The sequence below is a fragment of the Anopheles coustani genome, chromosome 3 (genome assembly GCF_943734705.1).
Source record: "Anopheles coustani chromosome 3, idAnoCousDA_361_x.2, whole genome shotgun sequence".
In the NCBI taxonomy this organism is placed as follows: domain Eukaryota; kingdom Metazoa; phylum Arthropoda; class Insecta; order Diptera; family Culicidae; genus Anopheles; species Anopheles coustani.
The window spans coordinates 96,574,396-96,593,839 of record NC_071288.1 but is presented as its reverse complement, the minus strand read 5'-3'; the positions used below and the strand labels follow the sequence as shown (position 1 = coordinate 96,593,839).

The window sequence follows — 19,444 nt, the reverse complement described above, 5'->3', positions numbered from 1 at the left end:
TGGTACGTAAAGTTTTGCATTGGTTGAACCACCGGATGTCGCAATTGTAAGGTTTGACTAAACATTGTGATGTGATGTAAGATGCCGTTTCGAGACGCACAACAGAGAATGGCGTAGCAGTTTCCTAGTGTTTGTGGCCTAGTGTCTACCGTTGTGAACCTAGTGGTCTCGATTTGCACATCTAGTATTAGATCGTTAGTGAGCAACGATCAAGTGTTCCAAGTTGGAATAGGTTTCGATAGTGTTTTTTCTCTATTCAGTGTAGGAATGTCAATTATGAAAATTTCCAAGTGTTCAACCAAGTGAGCTGCATAAATTCCTTTTTCGGTAGTGTAATCGCCCTCCTTTTCGGCAAGTAGTAAATATGCTGCGAGCAAATAGCCGTTCCTTTCTTGCGACGTAATCGCTTGGTAGTCCCAGAATTTGGGTGAAAAGGCATTTCTTGGAATCGGCAGAAGCGCCGGCGAAGGAGAGAAAAGCAGCCGTCCTCAAACCGTCCAGACAAAATCGATCCTTTGCTCTCTTTTGGCTGTCCAAGAAATACGTCCGCCGCAAACACACACAAGCAGAAAATGACAAACCAGTAAGGACGAACAACTGGAAGGCGCCATCGAAAAAGGCCTTCCTCTCAAAGAAGGCGAAGAAAAAGAAAGTGAAACGTTAAAACTTGATTCTACGTTAGTTTGCCAAAACACATCAGGCAGGCAGCGCTGGAGGAAGCTGAGGGCGGCGTTTTGGAGTCTGTCGAAAAAAGTATTAAATTTACATCGAACGCCGGCGAATAATTTTCAGAACAGCTGCTCTGCCACCAGCACCTGAGAAAGGAGACTTTGTTAAGGTTTGTAGCATAAAATGTTGCCATTATTGTTTTCCCCTTTTTTCGCCTGCTTTCGGTCGCATGTTTATCGTTGCATGCTGCGTTTTCGTTTTTTTTTTTTTGAAAACCGAAGATCGTCGGTTGTCGCGGAGATGTTGTTGTTTCTTCTCTCAACCTCATGTCTCAAGCTTCAGTTTCAGTTTCCTTTTGCGAGCCCAAGGAGTTTCATGGGGTGTGCACTACCTTTCTACCTGGCAAGAAGAGAAGCTGGCCTTAGCACCTGCTCGAAATGCAAACTCAGCTTTGGTCGTCTCCGATTACCGTGGGTCGTGAATACATTTGAAAAAGATAGACTTGTATTCTGGTACGAAATGGTTCGCAATCGCTGTTTCAACAAATTATTGCAATGATTCTAAAGATGCTGAAGGTCATTTGTTGAAGGAAAATTCGTTCTAATCACAATAAAATACCTATACATTCTGAAGACGCGGTAGTTCCACATGATGAATAGATGTGGCTGCTGTTGCTGGAGTCATTGGTCTACGAAGGACACGGTGTCCTGTTTACCGTTAAGGCCGTTCAATCAACTTTTCCTTGACCGACTTCACTCCAGCTCATAGTGCTGTTGCCGTTGCTTTAAGGGCGCACCGGCTGTAGAAATGGTTTATTTTGGCTTATTCCTTCAAGCAGACATCGTTTCGTCTCGGCGATCGTATGAAAAGATAGCGGCCCTGTACCAAGCTAGTCTAACTTAGGGCGCTACACTGCCTTCATTTAAGAATTTTTCATATGATACATCCCTTAATGAAAGGAGCAACCCATTTTGGGTAAACGTTTGCCTTTTCATCAACTCCTGTTTCCGCCCTTCATGGTAAAGAGTTGGACCGAGAGGAAGCCACCTTCGTCATCGTGTTTGGTGACATGACGTGCAGCGCTCGTGACTCACATGGCCACTTGGCACGGTTCATACGGTGTACAGTAGCAGAATTGACTTTTTACACTTTAAGGAGCGTTGTTTTTTTTCCCCTTTGGTACACGTGTTGTTGACGCCCCTCAGAATACTTCTTTCGTGCACGGCCCGGTCTCGGTTGGGATTCGAACCAACGCTGTCAAGGTGGTACAGCCCCGGTAGTGAACCGATTTTCCAACCAGCGATAGGAACGACTCATTCGTACTACTATTTTAAATGCGAAATAGTAAAAAAAACATGGTTGTTACTATCAAACTGGATACGCTAGTTGGGAGCATAATCTACATTGGTGGTTACTGTTTATTTTTCATGCCCTCGTACGCAACGTTTCCTATTCCTTACTAACCATCCCATTTGGGTCAAGTGGAATGGAGTATTTGGTTTGGGGTTATTACTCCAAAGAGACGGGAAGGTTTACTTACATTTGAATACCATTGACAAGAATCTCCAGATGGTAGAACAAGTATGTGTTAATTTATTATTTAAGATGGGATCCCTATACGGGTCCACATGAAAAACAGAGCAACTCTTCCGCTCAATAGTGAATTGGATTGTTTGTCGTTGAGGGGACTTGGTTCATGAAACCATGATACTTCTTCAAGTAATCCTTCGGAGGGGGAGTAACTCATCTGGGTTTAAAAACTGGCATTTGGTCGAAGATGTGTTTCACCAGAAGACCTACAAAAACTTCAACACTTTCCTGTCGTTGGATATATCATGTCACATTTTCGCTTTGTGGTGGCGTTTCTGGTAGAGCGAGGCTCGAATAAGTCTGCAAAGCATTAGTTCGACTCGACCGGAAGAGATATAATTTCAATGATCTCCGTACTCTGCTCCCTGTATGTAATAACGGATAATCGCGTTCCGGTTGTCACCAGCTCTTTTTGGAAAGCTGAGTGTCCATTTGTGGCAACATCACATTTTGCTTTGGAGGTTTCCCCAGCAGCAGGCAATCAGAATTGACTCTTTAGTTGCTTTTTCTCTACCGTCGTTTGTGTTGTGCTTGGAAGTGAACGTGCCTTTTCCGGCAGTAAATACAACACACCGGGGAATAATGCACGACGGCGCGTAAAAGATAAATCATATCAAAAGTAAACAAACCATAGGTGTAACTTTTCGTATATTTGTAGACAACATTGATTGTGTTCTGCTAAATTTTTCAAAATGAACAGTTTAAGATTTAACTTTAGTTTAATAATGTCTTAGCTCTAACCCACTCATGACATTGAGGGCTATAAACTGAGGGTAGCAAAGTTTAACAACCTGCTAGAAAACCACTGTTTCACTGTTTTCATATTCAACATCATAAATAACCATTTCATCCATAAAAGCTTTCTATTTTTTTTGGCAAAAATACTGACAAAAGGTTGTTGGCGCGTTTTAGTTGTCATTCCCTACTACGAACAAGTGTAAAAAATAAACCAAAAACTGATTAAGATGCATTTCGCTTAACCGAAAGCTTTGCAAAAACAGTGCAAATGTAAAGCAAGCAAAACGATCAAAAAACGTTATCGATAGAAACAGCTGATGTAAAAGTTTCGTATTTTTTTTTTGGTTTTCTTTCGATTGGAATTGAATGATTCATGCTGACGTTGGTAATGCATTACATCGCAAAATGATCCTTTATTTTGCTCTGATCAGCATCAGCGTTTTTGTGTCTTGTAGTGGAGTATTTAGTGTTAACATGTTTGTTAAATGTGTGTTTAATGTGGGTATGGTGTGATTAGTAGTTGTTTTGTTCAACGGCCTCGAAACTATCGCTCCTAGTTTCCTCGTGCCACTATCCAAATGCAAGGGAGTGCTACAATACCGGAAAAACTTAACCTAGCCTGCTGCGTTGGTAAAAAAATGCACTCTTGAAACGCAGTCAAGAAACGCCTACTCGAATCAACTCGTTACAAATTTACACAATTCAAACCAGCCGTTCCGTTCTGAACAATAGTTTTCTATTTCTCAGATACACTACTTGAAATAGAAGCACATGGGATCCTCAAAAATAGGGAAATCTCCAAAGCAAACGTTACCGTATCATGAAAAAGCACACAACGTCAGAATTGATACAAGACCACATCTTCCATTTGCTCTCATTTTTCCTTTCTCACCGAGTTGCGTGTCCATTTCGTTCAGTTTTCATCTTAAATTTCCCCGAAAATGGCGTTTTATGTGATGCGCATGAGGAAAACTTATGGCTCCCCGAGGAAGACGGCGTCTCTGCATGGCGTTACGGAAAAGGAATGGTTGCGTGCACCGTTCCCCATCGATGTTTACTTTTTGGGTGTGAGAAATTGTGTTTTGCTTAACTCACCGGTGCCAGCCGGAGCGACCTAGGGTTTTGAGAAAACGACGGGAAGTTAAAGTTTACACAGAGCGAAGAGATAAAATGAAAACCGACGAAATGAAATTCCATTGCTGAATTTGGATACCGAGTTTGTGGGGTGAGGTTCCAAGGGACATTCAAAAACGCCTCTGGCTGCCAGTGGAATTAAAACAGAAATAGATTCCCCAAAATTGGACTCTGAGAAACGCGCTCTGCTATACCACCTGGGATCACCACTCGGCTGCACATTTCAACTTCATGTTGCAGCTGTGCATATATTACGTAAATGCATCACGCCAAGATAGTTTCCTTTTCTTCGTTTGCGTCCACATATCAATCGTCGGGGGTTTTTTTTTAATATCATCGCCAGAACCGACCATGATCGTGACGATGAATAGAACTTCACCTCGGGTGCGCATTGCAACGAATGCGACTTCCGATGCACCGACATCTCGGTGCAGCATCTTTGATCGTCGTCATCTTTCTTCAGACCATTTGGAGCTATACTCCATTCTCCAATCGAGTCTCATGTCGATGGCGCACATTATTGTCCCCATACGAACGACATCACGAACGACGCCGCAGTATGAGTAAGACGAGCCGTCCGTGTGGCTTGGCATAAACTTCGTCTGATGGGAACGGATTGCTACTACGCATATTTATGAGAACGGGCACCTGCAGCTACCTGTCATTACAGCATCGACAATGGAATGGCGCCTGCCGGAACGTACGGCATAGAGGCCGTCGATGGTTTGTGCACTGGTTGAAGGCAATGAGAAAAAGCATCCAGACGCCTTACTCTTCCATACCATTCCCTTATGTTTCCTTGCGTTGTAGTATTTTATTTTAATAACAGTGAAGCAAAGATACACCTGATACCGATCGTCGTGTCGTAAAGATCAGTGACATGATGTACTACCCATCCTTTCACTCTTTATTATTGTTACATCTTTCAAAATAGCCTAACGGTTAAATATGTATGTTTACTAGCCTTCTCGCGCAACTGTAGTCAGTGTAAGGTGGCAAAGTGTCTGAGACTCATTTTCCCACCGTAAAGATGCTCGTTTGCGTTGCTTGTACTTTTACTTGCAAATCCCCCATCCCGAAAGAGTTATAAAATTTCGGTATCTTTTTCCATCGTTCGTAAAACGCTGTCAAGTCATAGTTTTTATGATCATGGGAGTGCACTATTCAACCGGATGTGTCAGATGATCGATCGACCGGGAGGTGAGACGCCCACCCCCCGCTAATGGAATGCAACAGTGCATCTCCGGTGGCAGTTTAGAACGTAAGACCGTCAGCGCGTCCACGATGTGTCCAGTTGTGGTGCTGGAGGGTAAACGAGGCGTGTAATTATTTAAATGAGTCGTTTGCCGTTGAGGATGATTTGTTCGCTGCCCGACTATTGGGTTGTGGCTGGTGATGTGAATGGAGTGCAACAACGCTTTATCATTGCTATTTTTTAATTTGTTGCTCATTTAGTATTCTCTCGCGCGCTAACTAGCAGATCGCCAAAGGTGTTAGTAGTTTGCCGCTGTCGTTTCTTTTGCACTTAGTAAAAGGTGGGTGGAACCCTTATCCATTCACTTGATGTTCGTGGCGAACAACCAAAGGAAAGTGTTCAATTACTTTCAATTACGGTTCATCTAGGATCTGAGCATCATTCCCGCCTCGCTTCTGTATCGTGTGTGCATTCAACTTTACCGTTGCGCATGACTTAATTCGGAGCCGGTGCCCAACAACGCAACGTCAGGTTTTTGACGTTTCTGCTCAATTAGCTCGCGATCGCGGCTATCGGTGCACCAAAGACAAGTGTGTTTTGGATCTTCTTATCGTGTCGGCGTGTGTTGTGTGTAAAATGGAGGGATTGGAATGTACGCACAACAATCATCGAACGGGAGTAAGTCTTGTCGACAAGTTTCGCTACCTTTTCGCTGCGATGGGCATTGGAACGAGAGTTTTTTTTTTAAATAAATTTTACTTTCTTTTCTGCTTTCGCTCAGTGGTGCCAAGATTATTGATCGAATGCGGTTGGTTGTTTCTTATTTTCCATCTGAAGAAACTCCTCGAACTTAATATGATCCAGTATTGTGCCAGTATGAAGTGTACTCTTCCTAGCACTTATGCTACTTAAAACCGTACAAAATATTGTTTAGATAGAAAGCATGATCATGATGATGTTTACTAAATTTGAGATGAGATCGTGGGAAGCGAACCCTTTCTCGGCACATCGGTTGCAACGATCGTTTGGTACCAGACGACGTTATTATTTGCATGTTTTTTTGCGTAGGGTGAGAAATCCGTTCCAAAGGTTCGAATGATAGGCTATTGTATAACTAAAATCTTATATCTTAAGACAGTGTGCCTTAATCATAATTTAACGGGGTTTTCGATTGCCCATTCTGGTATCTCCTATGTAGTTGGTAACACATTTATGTACTTTTATAAAATGTGTATATTTATCAATTGCACATGAAGTGTTTATTGAATTTCCAATCATCTCCAATCTGCCGTAAGTTTATTAAACAATATGGTTTCATTTTTCGACTTTGTCCGCCTTACTTCCACCGACATAACGTGCCATTCGCTGAAACATATTTATATTTATAGTAGAGGTTTGTCGGGGGAATTGATGCATTGTAAATAAAATTGAACACGATCGGCTCATGGTTGACGCGCTTCGATGTCGCGATGACGCAACAACGTGATGGTGTAGCTACACAACCTTGCCACCAAATCGGACCATACCACGGATGCGTCGAGTCTGGTAAATTGATTTTCAAGCCGGAGAGCTGAACTTCGGTCGGAAGTTGCACGGTCGGCCGGTCGGTCGGTTGGTTTGGATTGAGATATTGCGATGGGTGTCGGTCGATCTTCCCAAACAATCTATCGATCGAGAGTTATCTAATTTGGTTTTTGCACACTGATTTCACAATGCAATTTCATTGGTTTTGTGCGTGGGTAACAGGTGGGGGAATTATTACTACTTTCCAAATTTTCAAGAGGATTATTTGCTCAACCGAAATTATATAGATTAACCAATATGAAGCAGAAGATTGAAAATTATAGTTTATCTGAATAATTATGAGTTTGACCATTGGTAATTGGCATTCCTGGTGAAATGTTACACAATAAATAATTTATGTAACGTATTGGAAATGTTGAGTTTAAAGTTATCAACTATGCAAAAAAGACGTGAAAAAGTTTGCTCGGTTTTGCTTACAAATTCCCTGAATTTATTACGCGATGTGTAAAACGATCTCAAAGTTTCTATGCCTTTTATGTACACGTTCTTGTGGTGGTAGCTGATCGTTTCATTCTTGGATTCTTATCTCGAAAATAAATCCACGACAAGAGGCGCTTATGTTCTCGCGCCAACCACATACGGCGGAACCACGAGCGACCGTTTCCAGCTTGTTGTTCTCCGTTTTTTCTTCATTTATAAATAAAGTACTAACCGAAACAAGTGACGGCATGAGCGTGTCTTTTTTTTCACTGCCCTCGTGTTTTCTCTGATAATAACATATTGTAGCGGACAAGTTTCTTCCAGCGCGCTAGAGGATAACGCTTTAATGACATTTTTTCGGAAGAGAGATTGGCACTGCTAAGTATTGTGGGGGTTTTCTTGCAGAACCGAAACCGATGGGGAAACCGAACAGTGTAAGCTTCAAGGTTTTCATGAGTTGTTTATGTATTATTTGATTGTTGCGAAAAGAACGCTTCTTCGCTGGTTTTGAGTATGGACATACTGTTCTTCCCATGTTGTTATTAGTAGCGGCAGCAGAACGGCATGTTGTTGTCCTCATGATCACCAAGAAGGTTACATGAACTAAGCCTATTTTACCGTCCATATAAACCAAGAAATCTTTCAAAAGCAGAAGAATTTATGTTTCCATTTTCGACTGATTGAGAGTGCTTGATATTTCTAAACAAGAAAAAACTAATAGAAGTTAATTTGGTTTTTTTCGTTTCACAGACTAAATGCAATATGTCAGACCCAGACACGGCCTGGTTGGAAGAATTACTGCAGGACGTCCAGCTGGAGCAGTTTCTGCCACGGATACGAGATGAGCTGCAGGTTACCCGGCTGGCCCACTTCGATTACGTGCACGTGGACGATCTGGAGAAGATTGGGCTGGGAAAGCCGGGCATTCGCCGTTTGCTGGAAGCGGTAAAGAAGCGTAAGGCACAGCAATGGCGCCGGAATATTCTTTCCAAGCTGATCGGGGGCGGGAAGCAGCAGCCGCAGAAAAAGACGGCACAATCCGCCGGAGGAGCCGGCGGTGGAGGTTCGAGTGAGGAACCTTCGGCGCTGGCCTTGACCTGCCTGATCCACGAAAAGGATGTGACACTCTCGGTGAAACTGGGCGACGGTTCGTTTGGAGTGGTACGGCGAGGCGAATGGCACGCACCGGGGAATCATATCGTGCCGGTCGCGGTGAAGGTGCTGAAGGCGGACACACTCGCCCAGCCGGGCGTTATCGAGGATTTCTTCAAGGAGGTGCAGGCGATGCACGCGATGAACCACCCGAACCTGATCCGGCTGCACGGCGTCGTTTTGTCGCAGCCAATGATGATGGTGACGGAGCTGGCCGTCAATGGGTCGCTGCTGGATCTGTTGCGCAAGCAGTGCAAACACACGCCGCTGCCGATGATCTGGAACTGGTCGGTGCAGATTGCGACCGGCATGGCCTATCTGGAGAGTAAGCGCTTCCTGCACCGTGACCTCGCGTGCCGCAACGTGCTGCTGGCGACCGGAAACAAGATCAAGATCGGTGACTTTGGGCTGATGCGTGCGCTGCCCCAGCAGGAGGACTGCTACGTGATGACGGAGCACAAGAAGGTTCCGTTTCCCTGGTGTGCACCCGAGTCCCTACGCTATCGCCAATTCAGTCACGCCTCGGACACGTGGATGTTCGCGGTGACGCTGTGGGAGATGTTCACCTTTGGCGAGGACCCCTGGGTCGGGTTGAACGGGTCGCAGATTTTGCGCAAGATCGATCGCGAGGGAGAACGACTGCATCATCCGGACGCGTGTCCGCCGGATGTTTACCAGCTCATGCTTCAGTGCTGGGACAAGACTCCTTCCGAGCGACCAACGTTTGCCGCCATTAAGTAGGTTACGATGCGGTTAATGTTCCTAGCCAATTCGTGTTTATAAATCTTCTGGGTTTTTTTTTCAACAGGGAGTTCTTGACCGGAGTTCCTCCACCAATCTACCGAGCGGTAACGAATTACAACACTGAAAACCGACTGGCGGTGCAACAAGGAGACACGATTGTGATCATCGATGATCGTACTGAGCTGCAATTCATTAAGGGACAGAATCAAAGATCGTTTGATATTGGAACGTTTCCCAGGTCAGTCCTTTGCACACAAAGACTTACTTTTTAAGTCTGAAGAAATTAACACCAACTTGTTCTTCTTCCACATTCACAGGAATGTCGCTGTCGATGCAAGAAAATCCGCTGGAACGGGTGGTTCAAATGCGGCCGCTATTAGTCGCCCTTTGCACGATTCATTTCGACACACTGGCCATGGATCTCCGTTCGGTGCGTCTTGGGGTAATCCTACCAGTCTGGAACTCGGTGGAGATGTGAAACTGAGAAGTATGCAAGAGATAAACCGAGAAAAACCGTGTTTTTTTTTCAATTGTATTGATTGTATGATTGCTTTTAGATAAAACAAAGGACATGATTAGTGCTGATCGGCGTGGCAAATGTGTCTCGGAGCAGTACGTAAAGGAGCGTAAAAGTAACGCGTCGAAGCAATTCTCCTACAACAAGCTGGTCAACGAAAACCACCAGAAAACACAACAGCACTCGAAAGATGCCAAAGTACGCCCTTTGCGACCACCACAACCGCAGTCGTCTACGACGACGGAGGGAATACTTATCGATCTGTCATCCCCGAATGACGACAGCACGTTTGGCGTTGTGGGTTCCGGCTCCCTAACGCCGGCCGGTAGTTTCGCTTCGATTCACCGACAGGTGGCAAGTATTCTCGACGAACCGATCGATATCCCGACTGAGGGGGAAGATCATTTCGTGCAGACGCACGAGCACCAATCCCACCAGCAGCTTCAAATGGTACCAGTTTCTTCCGCAAGCGTCCTCCGTCAGTCGACTTCGACCGTGAATGCTGGCAAGCTCGAACCACCACCCTATCAAATGCCCCCAAAGTATAGCAACACGTACGGTATTGTGCAAGAGAGTAGCTTATCTTACCTGAGCTCCCAACCCGAACCGGATCCATTCGCGCCGCAGCAGGAGTCGATCGTAGTGACATCCGACTATGAAAGTACACCATCCAGTTCGGTCAGTTCTCGAGAGCTTATGGCCAGCATCAAGCGGCAACAGACAATCGAACAACTTCCATCTTCCATCCAGTCTGTAGCACTACCTCCAGCGCCGTCCATTTACGGAAACTTGCGTGGTTCCGTGTCAAACATAAATGCAAACTACGGTCGCGTAGGCATGACGGATTTAGATGACCTGACATCCAGTATGCTGACTACACTGAATGGTGGTTCCGGAGGAAAAGATCACAGTCTCAACGAATCACTGGGGGCGAACGTTAGCAGTGGCGGTACGAATGGGATGATGTCACCATACAGTGGATCCGCTATGACGCTGAATATGGGAGGACCAAAAAAGTTGGATCAAAGCTTCCTCGCCGAACTGGAGAAGGATATTTACAAGAACGAACCGACACCGGGAAGCAGTATGAATAGCTCGGTGGCCTATGCTGCTCGCAACAGTGCAAAGGATGTGTCGCACTCCAAGTACGACACGACGGCCAACCTGGCGATGAGTCAAATCTACGCCAACCAAGCCAACTCGATTGCGCTGGCTGCGTCCTTACAGCAGCAGCTTACGCTTTCGCCAAAGAAACAAAATGTTCTGCAGCAGTCGGCAGCATTGCCCGGGGACACGAACGCTGTCGTGCAGCAGTTATGGATGGAACGCAACGCTTCGTACGCAAGTACGTCCAACGGTGGTGGTACTGGTGCAGATCAGCAACTCTACGGAAACTTGAATCAACAACAGCAACAAACGCATGTTTCACCGCAAAAGATGCACAATTTTGTTGCACTTTCGAACAGACCCACCTCAACGATGCTTCCAAATCCTGCCACGGCTGACACTAGGTCGATGCACTACGGCTCGACGGTCGATCTTTCCGGACCCAACATTTACAACTCGGTCTACAACGGAAGCATCGCGGGAGACGTGTATCAAACAGTAGGCGGTGATCTGTACGATGTGGTTGCTCCGACGCCCGCCTCAATGTACGAACGAGTCCCGACAACGCAACAAGTGTACAACAACGTGCTCGAAACCCAGCTCAATCCGGTAACACCGGCCATCTACGACGAGGTTTCGAACGACCTTGGCGACCTCCGACCAATCCGGCCGGCACCTTCTGCACCGCTTTCAGCGCAACAGATCCAACGACGCTTGGATCGATTGGCGCAGCAGGATCAACAGGTGGCGAATCTGATGCAGGAACTGGGCGATGAGGCCAACGAGGAGGAAGCACGCAATTCACTGGCGGCAGTTTGCTGGGATCATACGCTTGCTGTGCGTCATTTTAAAATCGAACGACTATGCCGGTAAGTCGGGGTTAGCTTTCAATGTACGCTGGCTTGACTGAGGCACTCGAGTAATATGCTTTCTTCTTTCCCCAGACTTGGACTTGCTAACCGTACACGCTGTGAAGAGGCTCTCCAGAAGACTGGATGGAGCATCCAGCTGGCTGCCTCGATACTGTTGGAGACTTAATGGCAATTTCTCATTTAACGAACGTGGGGAAACTCTACTCTATACTCTTGAAAGCAATCTCCTTCTCGTTAAGCTTATGTACATATGATTAGGTTAGTTTAGTTATCTACTTGCAAGTCTCAAATATTATCTTGAAAAGAGAAAGGATACGAAATAATCTGAATTAGATAGCTCCAACTATGGATTGCCAAGGAAAAAGCGATGTGATGTTCAAGTAATAGTTGAAGTTTTGTGTTAGCAGATGTTGTATGTTGTATGCAGTTCTGTTGCACAGCGTTTCATTTTACGAAAATGGAGCTATCTATAGCTGATGGAAGCTAATGCAAACAAAGAATTCTCGAATATCGAATCGAATATGCAACCTGCTCTCGTAAACAACTTAGTATTAGATAACAATTAGAATTTTTTTTTATAAAACAGAGTAGTAAATGTAGATAATTTCCTTACTGCAAAATGGTTCAGGTTTACTGAGGTTAACAACATTAAATTAGTTTTGATTATATAAATCCTATATTTTCGAAAGCTTCATATTTAATTTGTATCCTGTTTTTTATGCAGATCGTGAACTAAATCAGAAAAACTGAACTTATCGTCGTGAAAAACATAATATAACGAACTGTTACAAAACGTAGAATGAATGCTTTTTATTGTGGTGCCGAACTTCATTATACTAATAAAAGGCTGGTGCTTGGTGGTGTAATCCCGAAAAAGGTATGACGATTCTTTTTACAAAAACAATTTAGTGTTGGAAATATATATTTTTATAACCGAAATTTTGAAATATGTTTTCTGTATTGCTGAATAACGACTGACATTTGACAAACTGTCAAAGCGCTGAATAAAAACATGCGGCTTCGTGTGTCGCGAGCTGTCAACTCTTCCATTTCAATTTTAATCCCCGTGGCATTCACTACGTAAGTCTAAAATCCTTAAAATTTTACGAAAATATTGTATAGAAACATTGATTAAATGTTGATTAAACTATACAATAGCTCGCTGGGAAGTGTTTACATGCGTGGAGTGGTTGATTCCTCATGAAATCTTACCGTACGAAGTTGTGTTCAACCTAATGTGCCTCTAACTTAGTGTTGCTAAAACGTGCACGCTTGTAATTTCAATGTTAGGACGATAGTTAGTACGATTCTACTGAAAAACTACACTTTAATGTGTAGTGTATGTTCGATTGGATTAAAATGATGAACTGATGGAAAGATAGCTAACATAAATAACTATGGAAGATGATATTTCTCCCGTATGTGTAACATAACCTCACTAATTGATTCATGTCTTTTACTTTCCTCTCAACAGGTTAACCGTTGCTCCCAATTAACGGAACGATGTCGGGAAATCTAGATATTCTCTCCCTTAAGGAGGACGATGTCACCAAGATGTTGGCGGCCACCACGCACATCGGAAGCACCTCGGTGAACTTCCAGATGGAGCAGTACGTGTACAAGCGCCGTTCGGATGGTGTGCACATCATCAATCTCGGTCGCACGTACGAGAAGCTGCTGCTGGCTGCTCGTTGCATTGCCAGCATCGAACATCCGTATGATGTAAGTAAATGTCCTAGCTTCAGTTTTATCACCCTTTTATATCTGGACTAATCGCAGCTTCCGTATGATCGAGCTTTGTCTAGTGATCCGGTTAGCTTACCAACGTTCCAGTAGAGCAAACGAGTGGTTCCTTTCCACTGCCGAGTCGAAATTCAATATACATTTCCTACTCGGTGCACAAGATAGGAGCACATAGCTTCCCTTGTTTATGGATTAGAACTTCCTTGTTTATGGATTAGACAACTAACACTTAAATTCATTCCTATTTTGCAGGTTTTCGCGATCTCGTCGCGTCCGTACGGTCAGCGTGCCGTGCTGAAGTATGCCCACCACACCGAGGCAACCCCGATTGCCGGTCGTTTCACGCCCGGTGCCTTCACCAATCAGATCCAGACCGCTTTCCGCGAGCCGCGTCTGCTGATCGTCACCGATCCGCTGACCGACCACCAGCCCGTCACTGAGGCGTCGTACGTCAACATCCCGGTCATTGCGTTCTGCAACACCGACTCGCCGCTGAAGTTTGTCGACATTTGCATCCCGTGTAACACCAAGTCGACGCACTCGATCGGTCTGATGTGGTGGCTGCTGGCCCGTGAGGTGCTGCGTCTGCGCGGCAAGATTACCCACGACAAGTGGGAAGTCATGCCCGATCTGTTCTTCTTCCGTGATCCGGATGATGCGGAGAAGGAAGCGGCTGCCATTGAGGCGGCTGCTGCACCAGCCGCGAAGGACATGTTCCAGGACGAGCCGGCTGTGGTAGAGGATTCTAACACCTGGCCGGATGATACCGCCGTGAACGTTCCGATCGTGCCGGCCGCTGTCGCCACGTTGCCGGTCGGCCAGTCGGATGACTGGAACGAGGAAGATACTGCCGCGCCGGCGGTTGGTGCTGTCTCGTGGGGTGGTGCCGGTGGTTTCTAAGAAGGCATACTAGTGGTCGGTGAAAGGAATGGAATAAAAAGTCCAAACTTCATGTTCCATCCTCCTCTGAAACATGAAAAACAAGAAAAAAGCAAACGTTCTTTCTAAGGCCGACATCCGAAATCATTCCCTATTTTAGTATGGTGGTAAACATAAATGCAACAAGAAGCTGTATATATTGGTTAAAACGAGATGTCCGTTCAGTAGAAATGCACCTCTGAACACGCAACCTGACGTCAGTGGGTTCTAAAACTATCTGGTGCACCGTCACCTAAATAGCTTTGAAGAACTTAACCACAACGGAATGTATGAATTACAACAATTTTTATTGATTTAATTGAGGAGGACAAAAAATTCTAGCACCGTGCAATCATGGTTTTAAAATGTTAATTGAAAGACGTAAAAATACATAGTAAAATGCGTCATTCCACCCATGCGTAGCCAAGTGGCTTCTTTCCATTTTCAATGAGGAAGGCATTTCAGCAGCAGGCAACAGCAGGCTGTGGCTTCTCCGAAAGGCGTTGAACCCTGCAGCTTGGTTGTCGAATGTGGTGGCTCGCATTACGGTTGGGTTGTCTTTCGGTTGTTTTTACGTTCCATCCACTATCTGTTATTTGCCATTTCCGTAGCGGTATCTTCTTTTTAGTGTATCATCGTTCTTAAATGGAAGCCCGCGGGTTGCTAGATAGCCTAAAACAGTAACGATATCGTCCCCTTGTCGCAGTGTTTCGTTAAACGCACGCTCCGAACCAACGGTCCGGGTTAGTGGTGTTTCAATTGGTGCTGATCGCTTCCCCAGTAACGTCCGTAGTGTTCAAATCCGTGTAAACAGTGAATGGGACGAACCACATGTACATCCTCTAAGTGTTCAACTAAGTGCACAACAGTCGGATAATGTGATTAGGAAACTCACTTGGGTCCTTAACAATTCGACAGTGATTCCTAAGAGTGGTGTGGTAACATGCCGATCGCAGTAAGAAGTTTCACGGTGCGGCTGAATAGGACATTGCCGGCTTTCTGTCCGTTACCGGTTAGACGCAGTGCGCCATTGGCTCAACAGCAGAGAATCGGGGATTTAAATGCGACACAAGGTGACGAACGGACTTTGGATGAGTTTAACTCTCAAGACGTGTATTAAACATTGATTTTTGTTTCCATATCTAGGAGTGAATCAAATATCGGGTGAACAGGCGCAAAGTAAACGACATGAGAACGAAAACATCCGTATAAGAAACATCCTGAAAACTGTTGCGGAAATGTGGAAAAAGCGTCTAAAAAAATAATTGTAATAGTTCTCAACAACAGGTGAGTGCAAGAGATTATTTCCTTAAACTTCAAATTTGTAAATTACCTCGCTAACAGGTACCCCGTCTTTCTTGTTATACCAAATTTGATAGAAAAAAAAACGAACCAACCATCGTTCAAAACTAATTAACGCGTTATCGAGCATTACCAATTATCGTCCGTCGAAGCTTCCTCGTGGAAAGTTGTGCTTTTCGGTCGATAAACCTTTTCCTTTGGCATCCTTTCGCCGCCAAGACGCAAAGGGTTATTGATTTCGCGCTGCACAACACGTGACGGTCGCGTTGAGGTTCGCGGACAAGCCATTTCCTTCCTCTGTGCCGGTCGCAAATGAGGTGTTAAATGAGCGGCACGAGTGTTGATGCACAACCTTTTTTCGCTCTTCCTTTCCATGCAATATCTATATCGACTGTTGAAAAAATTGGCTTATTAGTGCCCTCGGGGGTAACCATGCAATCCCCGGATTTTCTGCTTCTAGGTTGTTTTTTGTATGGTGTACCGTGAGGGTACTTAAAAGAAAAGGATCATATTTTTCGTGGTAGACTTAAAATGAGTGCAACATTTTTTATTCTTCATATCCGCTTTATTGTTCTAAGACGGAAGGTTGATCTTGAATTGGCGCTCTTGATGTTTGACAAATATAGCCTGCGGAAAGCCTAAGTCATAGACAAAATCCATTCTCGCCTGCGATACTTTTTCATTAGCTCCATTTTGCTCTGAATAACATGATGATCTGCTTGAAGGTTAGAAAGAACCAAGCTCATTACATCGGAGGTCGTAAAAGCCGCTAACAATCGCGTTGATCCAATCAACTGAAGCTCGATTTGTGAATTTCAATCACCTGAAACGATTTGTTATTTGTTGCGTCCTTCCCAAAATTAGTTTTAGATGAGAATTCTTACGCTCAAAGGTATCCTCGCAGTTCAAAAGATGATGGCGGTTGTTAAATTTAGCCTGTGCCTGATATTATCCAATTTTATCCATTAAAACTACGGGAAGGTCATGAATCACTGCGGTGCAATCCATGCATGAATAAATCCGTAATAAAATAATTTTGCTATATGAATTTAAAACGTTTCGCACAATAGACAATTCCTCAATTGCACGCTTTTTTGCAATTGCCTTCCGCTTTTGCTGCGATGTGGAATTGCTTATCCGCCAAGATACAGCTGAACTTGCGGCCGAGCAGGTTTGCCGGCCGAGTTAAATATTCATCATTCGGCACATTTCAATTGAAAATATCGACACATTGACGTGAGTTTTGGCCAACGTTGTGTGGCGTGCGGGGCAGGATGGGTGGATTTTATTACTCAAAAAATGGATCATAAATCACGAAGATTAAAAAAACCCGAAAACAGAAGACATCTGTGAGCGGTGAAGGTCTTCAGAGCGTGGTTGTATCGTTACGGGTTTGGGGGGGCTCCATCTGATTCGGGGGTTTCCCCCATTTGACACTAGTGACCCCAAATTTTCTCAAGATGGAAAAGAAATTCACACACTGAAATACATCACCTTCAATAAGTCTCACTGTTCGAACGGATCGATATATTGTGCGTGTTACGCACTAATTGTGCCGATGTTTTATTTTACCTTTTTGAGCTAGTTTTGGTAGACTATCGTTGCGTTGGGATTGGTGGTCGAGGGCGCCGAAAGATTTATTCTGAATTTTATATTATTCTACATCAACGTGGAGGATCTACAAAGCTTTTAAAATATAAACTCATTCGAATTGCAAATGCTTCGATAACGATATTTTGAAAACAAAAATCACTATGTGACGCATGCGATCCGATAATGGTGGTTTTAAGTGTCTGAATAAAAACAAAACATATTCATCAGCAATGCGGACGGATTTTTGTGATATTTTCAATTAGGCTTTAGGCTCGAACACATATAGGGAAACGAAAAACATCCTCAATATGTGGAGCTTTCAAATAAGTTCCATTCCTGTTCATGCTCCACTAACTTAATGACAAACCAATGTAGTGTAAACGGAACGTGAGATTACATTCGATCAAAAGACTTCAACGGCCGATAAAGCGACGAACCCTGGTGGGACTCAGTGAAGCAAGTTTTGGCGTTTCCCGTTCAGCAGGGGGGACGTAAAAGTACACGAATTAACGAATCTTCGTAATGAAAAATTGTATGAACTCGTCAAAACCCACCCATTGGCAGCCATAATGAGCCGTCGTTCCACGTCGTTTGCTAGGCCGGTGTAAGGAATATTAATCGATTATCTAACGTTCGTGCGACTCTCGGCCACATCACCACGTGGGCATCGGTAATGGCTCGACGCAAGGACGCACAAGGGTATGTTACCGATGGTGGGTTTTGACGTGCCTGAGCTCCTCTCGGGCCTCTTTAATGAGATATTGAAATTCGATAGCACAAATGACTGCATGCAGGATTAAAGGATTACGCAACCCGTTGAGATGATGCCGGCTATCCGTTTGATAGTGTCTATGAAGAGGATTTCCTAAAACCAGCAACTCACAAGCAACAGTAAAATTGTTTTGCATCGCGTGTGGTGATGTAGGCATTCGCTTCCTTACATCAAAGGTCGGGGGTTGGTTTTGACGTTGGCGTTTCCTATGCTGATAGCTTTTTAATGAGATCTTTCTCCTTCCCTTATAATGGCGCTGATGAACCTCCTCGAAGCCAAGGCCCAGCCGCATCTGGTCACATGGTTTAGGATGTGCGGAACTACCACTTTAGGTCGATAGCTCTTTCTTTCTTTCTATCTGTTGTTTTCGTTGGTTGGCAGTCGGAGTCGTTTAAAACCCCCCACACGGTGGAAAACTTTTTAGACGAACATTCGCCAGCTTCATTTTCTACGCCAATGCACCCCGAAAGAAGTGTGCGCTGTGATGGAAAATGCGCCAACCGTGTCAAAGTGTGGAAGCTGGGTAGGGCACCCGCGATTTATGCGTAAGTTGTTGTTGATTTCCTCTTGAGGTGTGCCATCATTGCGTAGCCGGATGGACGGTCGTTGTTTTTTTGACCTCCTTCAAGTTACATGCAGGGCTGGTGAGGTCACACGAACATAAGCTTGATAACCTTCGGAAGGTCTTTTCTTTTCCGAATGAAAATGCCAAGTGCCAATACACACGAATGCATCGCTTGATACATCTTTCCTTCGCCATTTGAGATTCACGGATCGGTGAGCATGAGTACCAGGAAAATGTTAATACACATACCCCAGTAGCATAAGTTTGTTGACGTTCGTTCACGAAGAAAGCTTTTTTCCAAAGCAAGCATAAGAAATCATCGTAGATGTTTCTTGCTTTCCAACTGACGAGTCGCTGTCCATATTCATCATTCGCTTGTTTTTTGGATAATAAAAACTTCAAATTAAAGCACGTTAAATGCTACGTAGACGAGGATGTGCAGTAAGTTTTATTTGAGGTTTCGTTTGAAAAACAAAAAGCCGATTGTAACGGATTTATAAAGAAACGGGAGTTAGCGGAATAAAAATTCATTTTATTTGAGGAACTCTTAAAGTAGATGGCTTTAGTGATGCGCATTCTTTAACTCGCTGTGCATTGTATATTTGACGAAATGTATACGTTAGGAATGGCAAGCAGCCCAGTGAGAACTCGCCATTGCGTTTACTGTTGCTTCGTCCCTGAAGAAACTCTTACTTCCATGGCTTATTTTTATCCTGCCAAACATTTGAATAGCTCTTATGTTCGTTTTCGCAGTTACGAAGAATTATTACTGAACCACTGCACTAAACAAAAAACCCGTGACGATCAGTAAGCTCCGTGTGAGCAGCGT

At 44.4% G+C, this 19,444-nt stretch overlaps 2 protein-coding genes across 2 annotated transcripts; both read left to right on the top strand.

Annotated features, from left to right (window-relative positions):
- The first annotated feature begins 283 nt into the window (after nt 1–283).
- LOC131260763 (activated Cdc42 kinase Ack) lies at nt 284–12,587 on the top strand. The gene is made up of 6 exons (XM_058262578.1): nt 284–838; nt 8,081–9,219; nt 9,291–9,464; nt 9,544–9,713; nt 9,784–11,719; nt 11,795–12,587. Exons 2-6 carry the CDS (start codon nt 8,093–8,095, stop codon nt 11,886–11,888), a joined length of 3,501 nt encoding a protein of 1,166 aa, XP_058118561.1. The 5' UTR covers nt 284–838; nt 8,081–8,092; the 3' UTR covers nt 11,889–12,587.
- Nucleotides 12,588–12,735: 148 nt separating this feature from the next.
- On the top strand, nt 12,736–14,450 carry LOC131261447 (small ribosomal subunit protein uS2). Its single transcript, XM_058263479.1, has 3 exons — nt 12,736–12,802; nt 13,197–13,444; nt 13,718–14,450. The coding sequence occupies exons 2-3, from the start codon at nt 13,226–13,228 to the stop codon at nt 14,363–14,365; spliced, it is 867 nt and encodes a 288-aa protein (XP_058119462.1). The 5' UTR covers nt 12,736–12,802; nt 13,197–13,225; the 3' UTR covers nt 14,366–14,450.
- Nucleotides 14,451–19,444: the final 4,994 nt, after the last annotated feature.

Excerpts from the sequence above, each read along its gene's own strand:
- LOC131260763 (XM_058262578.1), top strand. The coding sequence starts at position 8,093 with ATGTCAGACCCAGACACGGCCTGGTTGGAAGAATTACTGCAGGACGTC. Across the intron at positions 9,465-9,543 it reads GATATTGGAACGTTTCCCAG|GAATGTCGCTGTCGATGCAA; the intron begins GTCAGTCCTTTG and ends CCACATTCACAG. Across the intron at positions 9,714-9,783 it reads TGGAGATGTGAAACTGAGAA|ATAAAACAAAGGACATGATT; the intron begins GTATGCAAGAGA and ends GATTGCTTTTAG.
- LOC131261447 (XM_058263479.1), top strand. The coding sequence starts at position 13,226 with ATGTCGGGAAATCTAGATATTCTCTCCCTTAAGGAGGACGATGTCACC. Across the intron at positions 13,445-13,717 it reads GCATCGAACATCCGTATGAT|GTTTTCGCGATCTCGTCGCG; the intron begins GTAAGTAAATGT and ends CCTATTTTGCAG.